The 17983-nt window shown below is 43.7% G+C and overlaps 1 protein-coding gene across 1 annotated transcript in view; it reads left to right on the top strand.

Moving 5' to 3' along the window:
* Positions 1-17983, top strand: part of myo6a (myosin VIa) — a 52972-nt gene that overhangs the window by 27718 nt on the left and 7271 nt on the right. Inside the window, exons 15-32 of the mRNA XM_030770354.1 lie at positions 266-357; positions 1716-1788; positions 3378-3505; positions 3719-3814; positions 4431-4601; positions 6718-6756; positions 6993-7086; positions 7813-7943; positions 8031-8108; positions 8666-8795; positions 9339-9429; positions 9904-10054; positions 11903-12111; positions 12824-12902; positions 14632-14792; positions 15040-15072; positions 15455-15490; positions 16544-16582. Coding sequence (XP_030626214.1) covers positions 266-357; positions 1716-1788; positions 3378-3505; positions 3719-3814; positions 4431-4601; positions 6718-6756; positions 6993-7086; positions 7813-7943; positions 8031-8108; positions 8666-8795; positions 9339-9429; positions 9904-10054; positions 11903-12111; positions 12824-12902; positions 14632-14792; positions 15040-15072; positions 15455-15490; positions 16544-16582 — 1831 coding nt within the window. The remainder of the gene's footprint in view (positions 1-265; positions 358-1715; positions 1789-3377; positions 3506-3718; positions 3815-4430; positions 4602-6717; positions 6757-6992; positions 7087-7812; positions 7944-8030; positions 8109-8665; positions 8796-9338; positions 9430-9903; positions 10055-11902; positions 12112-12823; positions 12903-14631; positions 14793-15039; positions 15073-15454; positions 15491-16543; positions 16583-17983) is intronic.

Here is a 17983-nt window from a genome sequence, read left to right as displayed (position 1 = left end):
TTTCAGCGTGTGTGTCTCTTTGTGTGTGTGTTTGTGTGTGTGTGTGTGTTTGTGTGTGTGTGTGTGTGTGTGTGTGTGTGTGTGTGTGCTTGTGTGTGCTTGTGTGTGTATGCCCTCTCTTTTCACACCCACTCCTCCGGCCCCTGTGCGGTCATTCTGGTTATGACTCAGTGAAATAAGTTCCCTGTGTGAGACACTCTGCATTCATGAGGTTGCAGGCTCTAAAAAGTGAATCACTGATATGTTTCTTCTGTGTCTTTTTCAGAGTATTTTGAGCATAACAGCTTTGAGCAGTTCTGCATCAACTACTGTAATGAGAAACTCCAGCAGTTTTTCAATGAGCGTATTCTCAAAGAGGTGAGGGAGTCAAAATGGGCCTTGCTCGAACTCTTTCTTCATGGTTTTTTGAGATGTGACTGAAGGCTACTGAATCCCATCTGCTGAGGGATGGACTGGTGAACACCTGAACTCAGCCAGCTCTGAAATGCTTCAAGCAAGATAAAAAAAGACAAACAAACAAACAAAAAACAAAACTAATAGGAAACTTTTCTGTCACACTTTAACCCTCAGACCTAATACAGTGACTAGTGCCTGAGGTTATGAAAGTTTTCCCATTACCGATAAATTATTCATCACCATATTTACCAGAGATCAGCTCAAACAAACAAATACAGGTAACAGCCAAAATAAAGGAAGCTCTTGAGGAAAGGAAAGAAACACAATCTAATGAGGGCAGGTGCTTCCACACCAGTGTGCTTTCAAAACTTTAGTTAATTTGGAATTCAACGTCCCATTATGCTCGGGGGGATAGTCTTCTCACCATCATATTTATCAGTTTATTGTTGTGTTGGCTGTTTTGTGAGGAGGAGGGCATCTTAATGGGTTTCAGAAACAAGAACTGCTAGACGTGACTTTTTTTTTTTTTTTATGTGGAGTGGTTGACTTGGGTGATTTGGGTAAGCGTTAACAGCTTGAGGGAAAGGCATTATCACCCTCAGGTCAGCTGTGGTTTAAACTGTCCATTCATTGGTTCAAAATGCGAGGCAAAACAGAAGATGAAGACTTAGAGATGGCAGTGGGCGTTTACCTCAGTGAGGAGCTCTGGCGTCTCCTCTGTGGGTGTGGGTGCATTCTCCTTATGTGGTTAAGGTCCAGTCTAACCCTTACGGGCATCTTACTATGCACTCTGAATACAAAGGCATTCTGAATGACCATCCTGTAGTGAAATATTTCTATCCTGATGGAAGTAGTGTCTTCCACAATGACAATGCACCCACCCATAGGACCTGAGTGCCCATTAAATGGTTTGCTAAGTATGAGAATGGTATTGACAGTATACAGTGGCTGTCTGAGTCAGCATACGGCGCGTACTTTTCTGCCTAGATGAACTCATGGAAGGTTCTGGATCAGCCCAAGATAGCATTTTCTATTACTATCTTGATGTTTCTTTTGGAAGAGCGTTGTTGCATTCCTCCAGTTTTTGGAAACACCAGTAGAATAAATGTCAAGGCTCTATAGAGCTGTTAAACTTGATTTTGGTCCTTTCCTTATTTGGGCGGTTACCTGTATATATTGAAATTATTGAACAATTTCACCAGCTCGGAAATATTTCTAGTATCTGCATATGGATATTTATCCTCACTGATCTGTTGAAGTTGACATGCAAGGCCAGGCGATTCTTTATATTAATATGAAGTATTCTGTTTCCATTCCAGGAGCAAGAGCTGTACCAGAGGGAAGGCCTTGGAGTGAATGAAGTCCATTATGTTGATAACCAGGACTGTATAGGTCTGGATCTCATTAATGACTCATTATGTTCAATCACTGGTCATGTTTTATGTTCAGTGTCTGAAAGCAGCCTCTCATTGTTTCTAGTGGTTTATACGATACTGAGACCAGCTTCTCTGCGGTTTCAGTGTCTCCTTTTTCTTTGGCGGGAAAATAAGAACTTTATTGTCTCTGTTTTGAACATCACCGCAGGCCATGAAGTCGAATCCCTTCCTATCCAACTCGAAACTTTGAGTGTTTTTATTGTGTGGGGGAAAACGGAGAAATTTCAGAGTTTGTGTTAAACAGTCAGTCTATGTGGGTCCACCTGAACCTTCACTCTGAAGCTGAGCATTTTTGAGACGTGGAGACTGGTGGATCTTGGTGGGTGAGAAGCCTACTGATTCAGGGCATTGCTGAGCGTATCTAAATACAACCAGGAATGTAATAGTGGTTGTATAATACAACTCATTACACACCCAGAGGCAGAGAGGGAAAGAGATTGTTATTTTATAAGATAGATTGAGGGAGTGAAAAGAGCTCAGTGAGGGAGGTAAGGTTAATAGAAGTCTGATAAGGTTTATTCGTGTTTTGGCGCCTTCTCCAAATGCTACTTGTCACTCATTCTCTGGTAATATTTTCTATTGTAGACTGTTGAAAAACAAGATTACCAGAAATATCTCTCGGCATCAAAATAGACTGCGACACTAAAGGCTAATTTCAGTCGCAATATTTTTTTGCTCTTCAGAGTCAGTCAGTCGGTTGTTTATGCATAAGGCTGTAGTTCTAGATTCCCTGTAGTTATCTGTGTGACAAAGTTACTGATGATGTGTCTGAAGGATAAACAAGGTTGGCGGTCCATGATATTCGGTTGGCCCCTTTCTTGGAGTAATCTTAAGAACGCACAACTTGGAGGCTTTTGTGAATGTGTCAAACGCCATCTGTTCGCTCACGCGGTGAAGTGGTGCCAAACAGCTGGTACTGAGAGAACTCCGTCGTAGAGGAAGCCCACTTCTCTGACTCGCTGATTCAACTGAGAATTCAAGCTCAACCGCTAGTCTCACTGTTAATGTGTACACTTTTAACATCTTGTCTATTTAAAAAAAAAAAAAAAAAAATAGAAAACTTCGAAGAAGTTCTAGCCCCTTTGAGCATTTTCCTGCTCACTGGCCGCGGACTGAAACTTGGACGCGTCACTCATTTTTAGACTCACCTTGCTACTTTAGAATTTTTTTCTTTCTTATCTTTTTTTTCTGCGTTAGGAACAAAACGTCCTAAATTTTCGACTTCTTTTCTGAAACATTAGGCGGAAGGGTCTAGATCAAGGGCGTGCTTCCACAATCTGCATGTTCTCATTATTTCATTGTAATTTTGGCACCGACAACCCGATGCCCCCTATTCACAGAAACTATTTTCTGACTCATAATTAGATCTTTTGCACACTCTGCTGCCCTGATATATATGTGATGCACGACACAAATGAAATGGACTTTGAAAATGGATGCAACGTTTCTGAGATACGGTCACAGAGGCTGCTGTCCTTTGAACGCTAATTTTTGTGCTCTTTTCCTTTTTTTTTCTTTGTTCTCTTTTGCATTTTGCGTCTGCAGACCTAGTAGAGGCCAAATTGGTCGGCATTCTGGATATTCTGGATGAAGAGAACCGTCTACCTCAACCCAGCGACCAGCACTTTGCAGAAACCGTTCACAATAAACACAAGAACCACTTCCGTCTGACAGTGAGTGACCCCCGGTTCCAGCAATGTCCCGGCTTTTTCAGCGTCGTAGATCACTCTCAACTAAGCCTTTAAATGCACCAATAATACAGACAGTGACAGTCTATGAGTAACACTGATCTGTGTATGGAAAATAGATGGCTTGGGTGTTTTTGGTTATTATTTTGTAGTGGCTAAATGTGAAAATCTGTGCTTATGTGTCCGATCTCGTCTCAGGTGCCCAGGAAGTCCAAACTGGCTGTCCACAGGAACGTGAGAGATGACGAGGGTTTCATCATCAGACACTTTGCTGGAGCAGTTTGCTATGAGACGGTATACTGATATGTAGTATCAGCGTCTGACTTGCATTGTTGTGGGTGTGACTGTGTGTACATGTTTGGCGCGCGTGTGTGTGTGTGTGTGTGTGCTTGTGTGTTTGGCTGTGTATTTAGCTAGCAAAAAATTATGAGAAAGCCGAGTTGTACAGTGGGTATGGCTGTGTGTGTATGTTTGGTGTGTGCTTGCTTGTGTATTTGGTTGTGTATTTTTGATAACAAAAACTGATCATAAAGCTGGATATTGGTTTTTACTTTTACTTTACTTTTTATTCTGTTATCTCAGCTAAGCATCAGGACTTCTCTACTCCTTTGAGAGCACCGTAATCTTGTGCCTCTTTGAAAAATAAACATGCAGGCAAAAGAGAGTGAGAGAATAGGGTAGTGGGAATATTGAATCGAAAAATTTCACGGAAATTCTTTGATGTATGAATTTTAAGGTGAAGGTGCATGAGAAGGCATTTTAAACTCTTTTTTTTTTTTTCTTTCTTTCTTTTGATCTTATCTGTGATCTGCTCAATGGTTTTAATGTGACATTGGAACCAAAATAGAAACTGTCTCACCAGAACTCCCTCTCTCTTCCTTTCTTTTTCCTTCTCTCTTCTGAATACTAGACCAATTTTGTGGAGAAGAACAACGATGCTCTGCATATGTCCTTGGAGTCCCTCGTGAAAGAATCCAAGGACAGATTTGTGCGGGAACTCTTTGAAAATTCCAACAACTCCAAGGACTCCAAACAGAAAGCTGGCAAACTCAGCTTTATCAGTGTGGGAAACAAATTCAAGGTTAGCTAAGATATTTTATATGATGACTCAATTTTTCTGCCCACTGTTATGAGGTACCTCATTCCATCTGCTCATGAGAGATGTAGCGAGACTCATCAGCACAGCGTGTTGATAACATGTCCCGGTAGAGAACAATCTGATTATACTGACACATCAGAGTGAGATAACAAGAACCGTGTGTCTTAATCAGAATTTTAATGGGGAAAAGTTAAGAGTAATGACTCAACCTCAAAGAGAAGTCCGTACACAGAGAGAACTGGTTCATTTGTCATGAGAGTAAACAATATGTTTCAAGAACTCTTTCACTGGATTGGACTGAACAAACAGTTCCTGCGTTAGTCCTCGTCTGAAAAACAACATAAGGTGCGTTAGCCTGTTCATCTAAATCAGTGCTCCTCAGTTCCTCTCGTTCAAAAACCTGTGATGTAGATTGGAGCGCAGTGTCGCTGCTTTGCACGTTAATCTGTATTACATGGACTGGTCAAAGCCATTCGCTTTCGACTGCGTTTAACAAAACACAGACCCGAATGACTTAGTACTCAAATGTCAAACTCCAGCACCCCATGGATTTTACCATTCTGGGGACGGTGACAATGGTAGACATGGTTTCAGGAGGGCCGAAGAAGGTTAGATCCCGTACGCGTCGGGGACGAAGGGGGTACACAAATATTTATGCACCATGTGGTCGGTAGAAGTTGTTAAGACTCTCCTTTGATGGTTTTGTCTGGTAAATTTTGTATCTCCACAGTGGGAGCATGTTGGCTGTATTTCTGTTTCCTGTGGTGTCTGTTTCTCTAATGCCTCTCCCTCCCACTGTTCCTCTTTTCTCTGTTCCCCCTCCCCTCCCCTCTCCTCTGTCTCTCCATCCTTCCACTATGAAAGCTGAGATTTAAGCTGGATAAAGTGGAGCTCAGGATGACTAGAGAGAAACAGACAGAGAAATGCAGGATGTGCAAAATCTGATAGGGACTAAAAAAAAAAAAAAAAAGAAAAGAAAAGGAAATCTGTTGTGGTAACTGGTAGAATCAGCCAGGGAACTAAAAGGTAACTCATTCTGTGCCGGTGTGTGTGTATGAAACATACATCAGTTTATAATGCTGCAATGCCACCCTGCTCTTTTTTTTTCTAAGCTAAACTGCTTTCAGTCAACACCGCCTGTCTTCTCCACAGTCCTGTGTGTAGGTGTGTGCTGTGTGCTACATGTCATGTGTCAACCATTTGCATTTTGGTAACGCGCCAGTTAAAAATTTATAACACTATAGGAATGATCAGAGCCATCATAACAAATGCGGTTTGTAAACTAGTATCCGCTGCAGAACTTTTTAACGAGGCTTATTTTCCATCAAGAGTGGTCTCCACCCCCCAACCCCCCCCCCCCCCCCCCCCAAATTTTTTTTAGCTGTTATTAATTCTGTAGCTGTTAAGCACAGATATAGGAGTTTTAAGGGATGAGCTGTCACACCTGTAAGGTGAAAGTCCTCGTGTGCAGTCTCTTTCTGAAGAGCACACTCATCTGTTCACAGGAGAAGTGAAGAGATTTCTAGCCAGCCTCACTTGTAAAGACATCATTTGTAATGAGAGTCTGCTTTGACCTCGACATTCACGGGCATGCAGTGTTTTGTCTGCGTCTGTTCTCAGAGCGTCAGGGTGTGAAAGCCAGGTCCTTTTGTTTATCTTCCAACAGTGAGACCAAGCATGGAATACATCTAAATACATCCTCTGAAGCCGTATCCCCGGAGACCCAGCCTTTAAAGTCATTATCTATCCGCATTCCCACAATGCATGGCTTCCATGCGTCTGCGTCCACCTGTTTCTGTGGTGTTATGACTGTTTGGAGTTTACGTGTTTGCATGGCATATTTACAATCAAAACTATAAAGATACTCCTTGGATTTATACCTGCTGTTGTGCCTTTAATTGCCCTGGCTGTCATGTAGATTTTAGCACACGTGGGCCTAAGGTTTTTTTTGAGCACCGAAGGCAGGAGTGAAATTTAACAAGCATGTTTTTGTTGTGTGTAATCCGGGTTGTATACGTTGTTGAAAACCTGACAATATATAAATACATATATATGTTTTGTTTTGTTTTTTTTTTTTCTTTCGTTTTTTCAATCGCAGACTCAGCTGAACATCTTGCTGGAAAAGCTTCGCAGTACGGTGAGTGCAATAGCGACCAGAAAGCAGTTACAGCCGACTCTGAATGAACTTTGCCTACAGCCTGTCGTTTCATTGAGAAATAAGTTCACGCGGCAACATCATGTTATGATTATACTCAGTCAGTTTGACTGGAGCTAATTGGAATTTGAGCTGCTGGCACAAGGGAACCAAATTGTAATTGCTGCGCTCTTTGTTAAAGCATCAGTTGCAAATTGTGCTGTGCTTTTCGCTAATAGGGTTCCAGTTTCGTCAGATGTGTGAAGCCGAACTTGAAGATGGTGAGCCATCAGTTTGAAGGAGCCCAGATTCTGTCACAGCTGCAGTGCTCAGGTCATTATTTACACACACACACACACACACACACACACACACACACACTCACTCACACACACACACACTCTCACTCACACACACACACACTCTCACTCACACACACACACTCACACACTTACACTTCTTACACTCAGATCACTTAAGTGGGACAATAAGTGCAGCAATTAGTATCAGAGTGTCCTCATTCACCAGTGAGGTGTTCTCATTTTTGTATAACGCCACTTAGCTGTGCATTTAGCTGTGCAACCCCCCCCCCCCCCCCTTCCCCGGTCTGAAGTTTAGAAATTGAGTCTCTGTCAGCACCCCCAGAGAGAGGGCCTCTCCACAAGGTGTCATATCTATTTTTCTTTTACCACAGCATTAAAAAAAAAACTCTCAAAGGCTCATTCCTCTTTTCCCCTCTTCAATTTGCATATTGAATTTGACACACTTCTCCTGAGGAGCTGTGGAGATAACGATTTCCTAGGTGTTTGTTTGGCCACACATGTGATTTCTCATTTATTTACAAATCTTCTAAGCCTTTTTTTCTTAAAAACACACACACACACACACACACACACACACACACACTTTCATGTTTTTCTAAAAATAAATGTCAGTGTCACTGATGAGGTGGGACAGCAGACTTCTGGATCTGCTTGGATGAGTGATGCTGATGAGTGACACTGATGTTTTTTGAAGTGTTTGGTCACATTTCTTTTCTTTTTTTTTTTGTCTTTTTAGGGATGGTGTCTGTGTTGGACCTGATGCAAGGAGGTTTCCCTTCCAGAGCGCCCTTCCATGAACTCTATAACATGTATAAACAGTACATGCCCCCCAAACTGACCAGACTAGACCCAAGGCTCTTCTGCAAGGTTTGAACTTCTTATATCTAATTCCAACATGAACGAAATGTTGCTTTGCCTTTGTTTGAATATTAATATTCCTTTCCTTGCCCTCAGGCTTTGTTCAAAGCTCTGGGGTTGAATGAAAACGACTACAAGTTTGGACTCACCCGAGTCTTCTTCAGACCTGGGAAGGTGAGATGTGTTTTTTTGGGTTTTTTTTCTCAGACTGTTTAATGCTATGATAAAAGCTGTTTGTTCTCTGAGTGGTTCAAAGGATGTCTATGCATGAATAATGCTTTTCCTGTTCTGGTGAAGAGAAATAGATTTGGATAATATACTGGAACTAACAGATGGGGGCTTCATTTCAGATGATATGAATAATTTATCTGTGTCAAGCATGTGGTTTGAATGCTTATTAGAAGGCTGCTCTGTCTGGTAGAGTTGAATAGGGTGGGGGGACAGACTGTTTTAGGAATACAGATGATACCCTGACAAGATACTATCGGCGTGATGCTAATGAACATATGAATATGTTATCAGAAAAATCTCCACTAAAGTCCTTTCATTTACCTCTCCCATCTATTGTCTGTCTCTTCAAGTGTTTTGATTATTGATTGGGCCCCTCCTCTAGATAAAATGTTGCGGTATTGAGGGCTCTCTCAAAAGGAGCATTCATCGGTAAGAAAGAATCGTGAATGATTGTGGTCCTTCGCTCATCTTTTTATATTTATTTATTCCACCTCTTTTAGTTTGCAGAATTTGACCAGATTATGAAATCTGATCCTGACCACCTGGCTGAGCTGGTAAAACGTGTCAACAAGTGGCTAATCCATAGCCGCTGGAAGAAGGTCCAGTGGTGTGCGCTGTCTGTCATCAAACGTGCGTATCAGCTCAATGTTCTTGGCTTCAAAACCCGATTTTTATTTTTTTTTGGACCATTTCCATGATAACAATATTTACACTCGCTAAATCAATGTTATAATCGGTGATTGGTGCATTGGTGCAGATGGCCTTCTTACAGGTTTTTCCATGAGCTTAAAAAAATGTAAATTCATATATTATAAATATTTGGCCAAAGACACTTGAAGCGCACCCTGTGTCTGGAAATCTTCCAGTTGAGAAAATGCTGAGGAGAGAGATTTCTCATACTAATCGCTGAGAGCCATCTGATGCAGACAGAGAATAATGCTTCCATCCGTTACTCTCAGACATATATCCTCATCTTATGGACTATTTGTGGCAACAGTTTTTTCTCCGTGTGTTTATTTCCTGTCTGAGTGAAACTCAGCTCCTCATCTTTGTGTCTGCCCAAGGAAAAATGCCTTTGTGTGGCCTTGGAAGTGACACAGATGTCAGCGTCTGTTCTAACTTGTCCCCCCCACCCCCCGTCTCCCTCTCTCTCTCTCTCTCTCTCACATACAGTAAAGAATAAGATTCTTTATCGAGCCAGTGCTTGTATCAAGATGCAGAAGACGGTGCGGATGTGGCTGTGTAAGAGGAAGCATAAGGCACGGTAGGTACCTCCCAGCTCTTCCATGTTAGAGGACACTTTCAGAGGCCAGTGCCCCCTCACAACCGAGTACCTCACACATTTATCACGACAGCTTGAGTCAGGCAGAGGGCGAGCACCGTGAGCATGCCGCTGTCCCCGATGAGTCACTGCAGAGTCAAAGGGCAAACACAAACACCGTCTTCTGTACCAGTACAGTTAACCTGCCTGGGCTGGAGAAGCCGCAGTTACTGTCGGGGCGATATTTGGCTACCTGCCTACACTGAAAGATGGTTACGGTTAAAAAGTGGGTTAAGCAATTCAAATGTGGTGAAGCTGGCTTTTTGTCGCTGTGACTCTGTGACTTCATAATCTGTCTAGCCTGGTGGCTTGCTGCCCCTGTCGACACTGATCAGAGGAAGATTGTCATATCTGTTTGGCCGCTCTGACCTTGCCGCCGTTTTTGTTTGTTTGTTTGCTTGTTTGTTTGTGTGTCAGAATCGATGGACTAGTGAAGGTGAGGAGCCTGAAAAAGAGGATGGACAAGTTCACTGAGGTGGTGTCTGGCCTGAAGGAAGGCAAACAGGAGATGAGCAAACAGGTCCAGGAGCTTGATGCGGCTATCGATGCACTCATGATCAAGATCAAGGTATGTACGTGAATTGGCATTCAAGATATTGCCCGTAAACTAACTTTCGACAAGCTCTGAAAAACAATCATTACATAAGGTAGAAATTTCAGGTAGCTTGTTGTGTCATTTGGATCATTTCATTGTTGCGGAGTTGACGCCACCGTCTCTACCAAACTGCAGTTTATTGCATTTTGTGCGCTATCCTTCAGATTCAGATAATCTCACTAACGTCTCCTTGACAAATCAACTCCATCAAAGCGTGTCCCAAAGCTCTGCAGGCTTACACTTCACAGTTTACTGAAATAAGAGGTCAAGTCGGTGGCAACCCCAGGGCCAAGCATGCGCAAGAATGCAGAGCATTTCCTACACGAGGTGTTAAGGGGGGGAAAAGCTGTGGCGAATTTACCCTCTTTGCGGAGCGCCGAGCTACGAAAGGAGTTCCGCTTAATCGATTGCGGCGTCGGTCGGATGCTGGGTGATTATGAAGGGTTTAGATTTGAAGTTGAACCTTGGGGATGAGAGACCTCTCTCTGAACGAGAGGGATCCGACTGCCGCGATTAAACTCGGCCGCCGAAGGATCGCTCCGGATGGGTGGCGTATTTCTTACTATTGAAGGCAGGCTGTTAGACTGTTGGCCCTCGCTGTGACTGTGTTTTGTGTTTTTGTTGTGTGTTTAATGCTGCTAAAACTGTAGGGCACAGGGCCGAATGACATATTCAGTCACGGCGCTGCAGAGTGTAATCCCATTCCATATGCTTTATAGCCTCGTGATTAATGTAGACATCACCTTGGAAACATGTGCGGAAAATTTAGACTAATCATTCACAGAATGGATCATTAGTCTCAATTAAGACTATGGTCTTTGCTCCAGCACTGAGCTTCTGTGCTTGAAAGAGCCAGTTGTTCCTCTGCCCTAAATTAAATGTGTATTTAACATCCTCATAAGATTATGCCAAATGTCAATGGCACTCAGTATTTGGTATAGCTGTAGCTGTACCCTAGCCCTGATATTGAACGTGGCCATCGTGCCAGATGCTGATACATATTAATGAAGTGTCCATCTGCGTCTCTTGGCCTTAAATCGATTGTGTTAAATCACAGGTAACGACTTGGGATCCCATCTCAAGGTGCTGTGGGTATATTCTGTGGCTAAGAGGACAGGAGATTGCCTGGAGGTGTCAGAATCAGGGTTACAGCATTTAGTACCATATCTGGAAACACATGTTCTGCTTTTCACGAAAAGGAATTTCCTAGAATAGTCTCAGACCGGGCATAGGTTATGGGGAGGAGGGGAGGGCAGCCTCATCACACCAAGGAGTCTCATCTCTAATGCAAACAATGTGATGTACAGAAGAGAGAGCGGTCTATTTTTCCCTTGCCCCACCCCTGAGAAAAAAAACAACAACAAAAGATTTATAAAGTGAGGACGGCAGCATTAGGTAAAGCCTACGGCTGTCAGCTACCTCTGTTCTTTAACAGAGCTGAGAGCTCAACTCTGTACTGACCTCTCCTCATTAAAGGAATTTCCTTCCTTCCATTCTTCCCTCTCTCGATATATGGTCTGAAAAGGTTATAGGGCAATTAGCCATTTAGCCATTTGACTTCCTCCTTTTCTTTTTATCACGAATAAATAAATACAGGAAGGAGAATGAGAATTTGCCAACTTTCTAACAATGTCATTAAATCACTAAACTGATACTGCAGTTGGTCATAACATGTTATGCCATGTGGGGGACACTGTTTTACTGAATTTAGCATAATATGGGAGAGTCAGTTACTCTCAATAAGGTTACTGGTGTTAACAAACACCCGGAGTCTCTGAGTTGGGTGTCTGACTGTGTGTCTCTGTGCTATATCTTCACCAGAGCACGATTATGACGCGCATAGACATTGACCACGAACACCAGGCCCTGGTGACACGCTCGCAGCAGTTGCTTTCTGCTTTGCAAAAGAGGAGACAGGAGGAAGAGGAGAGAGAGAGACTGCGTCGCATTCAGGAGGAGATGGAGAAGGAGAGGAAGAGGCGCGAGGAAGAGGAGCAGCGGCGGAGACAGGAGGAGGAAGAGCGGCGTCTGTGAGTAGGAGGGAGATGTGGAGTTGGGGAAGTGAGGCACAGACAGATCTCATATGGCCTTATGATCGTAATTCCCTTTAATGGCTCATAAAATCTTTAATGAAAGACCTTTGGGTTCATCTAAAAATCAGTGCTCCCCTCTCTCTCACGGCATTAGAAACGCAGCCCTGCTTTATGGACCCCTGACAAAGGGCCAGTCTACCTCAACCCCCCCCCCCCCCCCCCCCCCCCCACCCAGATAGATGAAGGACATTGCAAACATGCAGAAATGCCTTTGTAAATGAAGCCAGGAACCGTGGAGAGTGGCTATGCCACAGGACACTGACAAAGTCATCCTCATCGTAATTTACATGAGCAGGGACTAAGGTGATATGTCTGTCCCAGGGCGCATAGTGCAAAATGTTAATCCGTGGCCTTATTGATTGGACACTTTTAGCAAACACATGACACCCTCTGCTTTCCTGGCCGTTAATGCGCTAGTCTGGCGAGATTGCTTTTTGGAGTCTTGGTGTGTTTGACCTTGCTTTTTACTGCAGGACTGATGATGTGAGGGATTTTTGCATCCCGCTCACTCCATTCATTTAATGAAGACAGCTTATGTCTCCATTAATGACATTTCCTCACTCTAATTGTGCTCTGTCACCCGCTCTCCACACCTCCTCTCTCTCACTCACACTCACACTCACTCTCACACTCGCTCTTTCCTTTTCAGGAAAGCAGAGATGGAGCTGAAAAGAAAACAGGAGGAAGAAGAGAGAAAGAGGAGAGAAGAGGAGGAGAGAAGAATTCAGGTAAGGGTCTACCGTGGGTGTCTCTCGGCGAACTGTAGCTGAGCGACGCGACGTGAAAAACTGTCACGATGTCCTCTTTAACCCTTTCTCGCCCCGGTTCTCGCTCTCGCTAGCTCTGTGAATTCATTCTGGTGAACATTCTTATTCACATGTCTCGACTCCTTCTGGTGTTTATGATTTAAGCATTTTCTTTTGTAAGAAACCGCTTATTCCAATTGACTCCTTCGACTCTGGTTTTCCTTACACAGCGCTCTCTCTGGTAAGCGTGTCTCCTCTGTCCCTCTCTGTTGCCTGTATGTGACGTGTATGAGCTGCCATATGATCAAAGGTCCTGGCCTGAGGCCCGGAGCCCGAGGCCTGAAGCCTGAGGCCCAGAGCCCGGAGCCTGAAGCCTGGGGCGGTGTCTCCGACATGACTACCATGTTCTCTCTCATTAGCAGTCTCGGTGCACCAGCGGCCCTGTGTTAACATTCATGCCATACGCTTCAGCTTGCCCGAGACGTTTAAAAAAAAAAAAACCTCACATAAACTTGAGTTATGGATTAAAAGCTCTCCCCCTCACGTCTCACGCTGAAACACTGACATTTACTTCGGATATCTTACGATACGAGTCAGGACTGTCTTAACGTTTCAAGTGACCGGATGCAGCTATGTACTTTTTCATGTATTTAGTCGTCTGAAGCTGATGATGTGCCTTGCATCAACACGCTGCCCTAGTTAAAGAGCCTTAAGTATGATCAGGCCATAAACCCTTGTGTGCTAATAGGTTGTTTTCTTCCCTGACTGCATGGATCGGGTCCAGCAGGGCTCAGAGAGAAACACAGTGCCTTGATAGGCTCATTAGCAGAGGTATAAGAAGTGCAATCTGGCCTTGACTGGAGGTGCTTACGGTGTCGACAGTGCTCTGACTCACGGACACCACTGAGAGTTACAGAGGGGAGAAGAGATAGTGAGCGTTGCAGAGGGGAGAAGAGATAGTGAGCGTTTTCTTGTTGTCGTTTGTCGTGCTGCCGGTTTCAGAGTATCCCATCTTCTGCCCCCGCAGACCAAAGTGTTTCTCCTGACTTTTCTTTTCCTTTTTTTTTTTTTCCCTTTCCCGTGCCCTCAAAACCGAGTTTTTTTTTTTTTTTTGTGTCCTTCATGAGTTTGGCTCCTGTTTAGATGACTTATGAAGCATACACATAAGAATATGAGCATGGCAGTGTCGTCCATCATTCTGTGGCTTCCAACTCATACACTTCATTATGGAGAATAAAGAGCTGCAGGCTCTGTGCAGCATGAAAGAGGATATTAAACAGCCCCCCCCCCAATCCCCTACACTCCCTCAAGTTTTAGGGCAAACTGCTGCTGTTGTTCCGCAGTGCGCTCTTTTGATGTGCCAGTGACTATACACTTCGAGTGTACGTTTGGCGTTTGAGTTGTGGGATGTGCATTCCAGTGTTACTGTTCATTTGTGTTTCTAAGGGTGCAGTAAGTTATGAACTCAGTTGCCTCTTAACTGTGAATATGCTCAAACAAATTAGGAACAGTCTTTCGTGTGAAACGAGGCACACTTACATCCTGCGGTAAACATATACGTGCCGCATAAGCCAGGGTGAACGTCCTCCGGTGGGTTCTCATCTACACGGTCATAGCAAATCAGCATATATGGAAGAGAGAGAGAGTGTGTGTGAACGTGTGTAGCCGATGGCTGTGTAATGACTGATCAGGGTTCTGTCTGTGCCTGTAGGAGGAGATGGAGCGCCAGCTGGAAGCGGAGCGCGAGGAGGAGGCGGCGCGACAGGCCATTCTGGAGCAGGAGAGGAGAGATCGGGAACTGGCTATGAGAATCGCCCAGAGCGAGGCTGAGCTCATTCCCGAGGAAACGGTGCAGGACGCCGGCCTACGGAGGTAACCCACACATGCTCCCTTCACTATTACTGTCCAAAACCCCGACGAACGTTAGTGTTATCAGCTTAAGAGAATTTCCGCCTTCGCCAGCCCGCAGGAGTTTAAGCTTAATGATGTTGATGCATGTTAGCAGCAATATCATGTTATTGATTCTCCCATTCAGTGGCTTTTCAGTGGCTTGACATCGTCCACTGAAAAATTGTTTCATTTGTTAACCATTGTCTTTTTTTTTTTTCTCTCCTCTCAGTAATGGCAGTGTCCCATCATCCCCAGAGAAAGTGTAAGATATAAATACCAACCCCCCTCCCCTCCCTCATTTGACCCACTGACCTCTGACCCTCAGCTTAACCTTCCCCATATTACTCCTCTGATTCACTACCCTGCATGCCATGGCAATCTGTCAATCAAATCTCACAACAAGCTTCACTCTAACAGAGAAACATGCTGATAACGGTTCTCAAATTTTTACATAGACGTCAGTATATGTAAAAGTACGTCATACAATATATACGTCAGGGATTCATTTTGCAGTTTCATCTCAAGAGTAAATTAATTATTCATCCCAAATCAAGTAATCATTAAAAGAAAAAGGTCTCTTTCAAATGCCCTGATTTCATTAAGGCCAAATAGCCTCATCTAACCCTATTGTTTTCTGTTTGCAGTGATGCTGGATCTCAAAAGCTGAAGAGTTTATCCATGTAGGTTATGTATTAAGTATAAGACCTGTGGCTTAGCTGTAAAAAAGCAACATAACAGTGATGCAATATTCAGAGCGTAGGACAATTCGAGTGGCACTTAGATTGTCTTGATATTCAACTGACCAGTTGTCAAAAATATCTGTTGTGTAATAGCAGCAGAATTGGCTGTCCTGTTCTGCTAAAGTGCCCGTCTGCTCTAAAATAGAGTCCACTCTCTTTACATATCAGATACACAGTTCTCCCCTCTGACCACAAACTATAGCACTGACCCCCCTGCACCAGCTTACTAACCACAGCTTATAAAACCCAGCTAGAAAACCCCTCCATCCTCTGAAACATTATCCTGAATGCACATGAACAGAACGTGTGCTTATTTTGTGATGCTTAAATACCCGCGCCTCTACTTTTCCTCCCGTTAATTTCCTGTCTCCCTCCGTAATGTCCTCCTATTGGTGCCACAGAGACAAAAAGCACTGAGTCTGAACATTGCATGACTGTTGACGTGTGGGGTGCACACACACACGCACACACACACACACACACGCACACACACATTCTCTTTGGTGAAATCCCAGAGCTTCCTCATGCATTTGGGTGAGTAATGGGAATGTGATAAATTTGGAGCCCACTCAGTGCTAATGTCTCTGGTGCTATTGGAGTTTTACATGCAGTTTGTGTGAACAAAAACACCATCACTGTGTCTCCGAGGGAAACAGCAGTGGCTTTTGACTCAAATGTACTCCATTGTGGATCGCTGTAGGTAATAGATCAGCATGTTGTTTGAGAAGTGCCCATAATAGGAAACAAATACATCTCTTTTGCTCTCTCAGTCTCTGTCTTTCTCTCTCTACCTCTCTCTCTCTCTCTGTCTCACACACACACACACACACACATACATATGCAAACACTTACCTTTGGTCTATTCTCATTCCATTCTACATCAGATGTTGCTATAGATAGTTTGATCATAATGCATTTAGAGACTCTCTGTTACTATGACAGTGAAGTGATATTCTGACATTTGTGTGTGCTGGCATCATCATGCCCTTTTAGGGAGGAAATGGCCAAGGAGATGTCTGATCTTCTGGCTAGGTGGGTAGAGACTCTCAATTCAAGGAACGCCGAAATCTACAGAATCCCTGGAAATCAAAGAAAATGTTCTTGTTGATCAGGATGAAAATCCTACACACAGTCCAATCACCTGCATGCAATTAATTCAAACATCTTAAACTGTTTGTATTAATTGATTATGTGATCACTCATGAAATGATTGAATCGTGAATGTATGTGGTAGCATTAGTTTTGTGATTCTCTTATTTGATTTATCCATGGTTAACATATCTGCTGGTGTAATGACAAGTCATGAGCTGATTATGGCTGTTTAAGGTGTGAATAATTGATGATAGCTGCAGACAGACAGCAGTGACTCATTTGGTTGGATCATGACATGTTCATTTCAGGGATGTAGGTGCTGTAAATGATAGATGTCTTCAGTGTTGTAATTTCCCACATTACGTTGACAGGGAAAATTCTAAGACGTATTCATTTTCGAATTGTAGCGCACCCTAAACTGCTCCAAGCAAACAGTAGATGATTACCTGCCCATCCTGTTCAGAGGAGTGAGAAGCGAGTGAGAAAGTACCTTGTGAGGCTTTGTCCCATACATACAGTATTTGTTATATAAGGTCAGCCCCTCCAGGCCCTTTGGTTAGAGGCAGTAGTAGTGAGGGTATTAGCCTGTGGTGTTTCTTGTAAATGTGAATGAATTCTGCCTAGTGGGTTGTCCCACCACCTAATCCTCTAAGGGCCTGTTGCTAATAGGCTTCAGTCAGCTGCTACTACTTCTGCGCGAGGAAAACAGAGTAGGCTGTTAACCCGCTGCTTTCCTCAAGGTCGGCCACTCCACTCAGTTTCCAGGAACCCTCAGGGGCCAGGTGCATCAGGGGTGTGTAATTGAACCTATGAGTTAAGGCTGTGGGAGGTTATTAGCTAAACAGTACCTGCTCCAAATACTAGTGTTAGTTCAGAAAGAAACGTATCCCAAGGCAATAAGAACCGGGGTTAAGAGAAGAGTTCTCTAAAGCTGCAAAATCAGGAACGCTGGAAATGTGTGATTATAGATCGAAATGAGACAGATGGGCATCTGTACCCTGTGTCTGCAGGACTCTCCTCCAAACCTAAACCCCACCTAAAACCAGCTTGGTCTTGAGAGCAGTTAGCTCGTGTTTTTGGGCTTATTGCGCTGCTTCTAGAATAGCACCTCAAATGATAGTGTCATTTTCAAGTGTCATTTTCCTCCCCGATTCATTTGATCTCGTGTTCGACTCTTAAAAAGAACATGACCTCACTCAACTCTTTTCTCTCTGTCTTCAAACCTCTCCTCATCAAAACAAGTCTGATCGTCAAAAAATGTCATTTATCTGATGGCTCGTCTCGTGGGGGATCTCTCTCAGTGGTGCTCCCCTGCAGAATCCTATAAGTATCTCTCTCTTC

The sequence above is a fragment of the Chanos chanos genome, chromosome 4 (genome assembly GCF_902362185.1).
Source record: "Chanos chanos chromosome 4, fChaCha1.1, whole genome shotgun sequence".
Classification (NCBI taxonomy): domain Eukaryota; kingdom Metazoa; phylum Chordata; class Actinopteri; order Gonorynchiformes; family Chanidae; genus Chanos; species Chanos chanos.
This window is presented reverse-complemented; position numbering and strand designations above follow the sequence as displayed.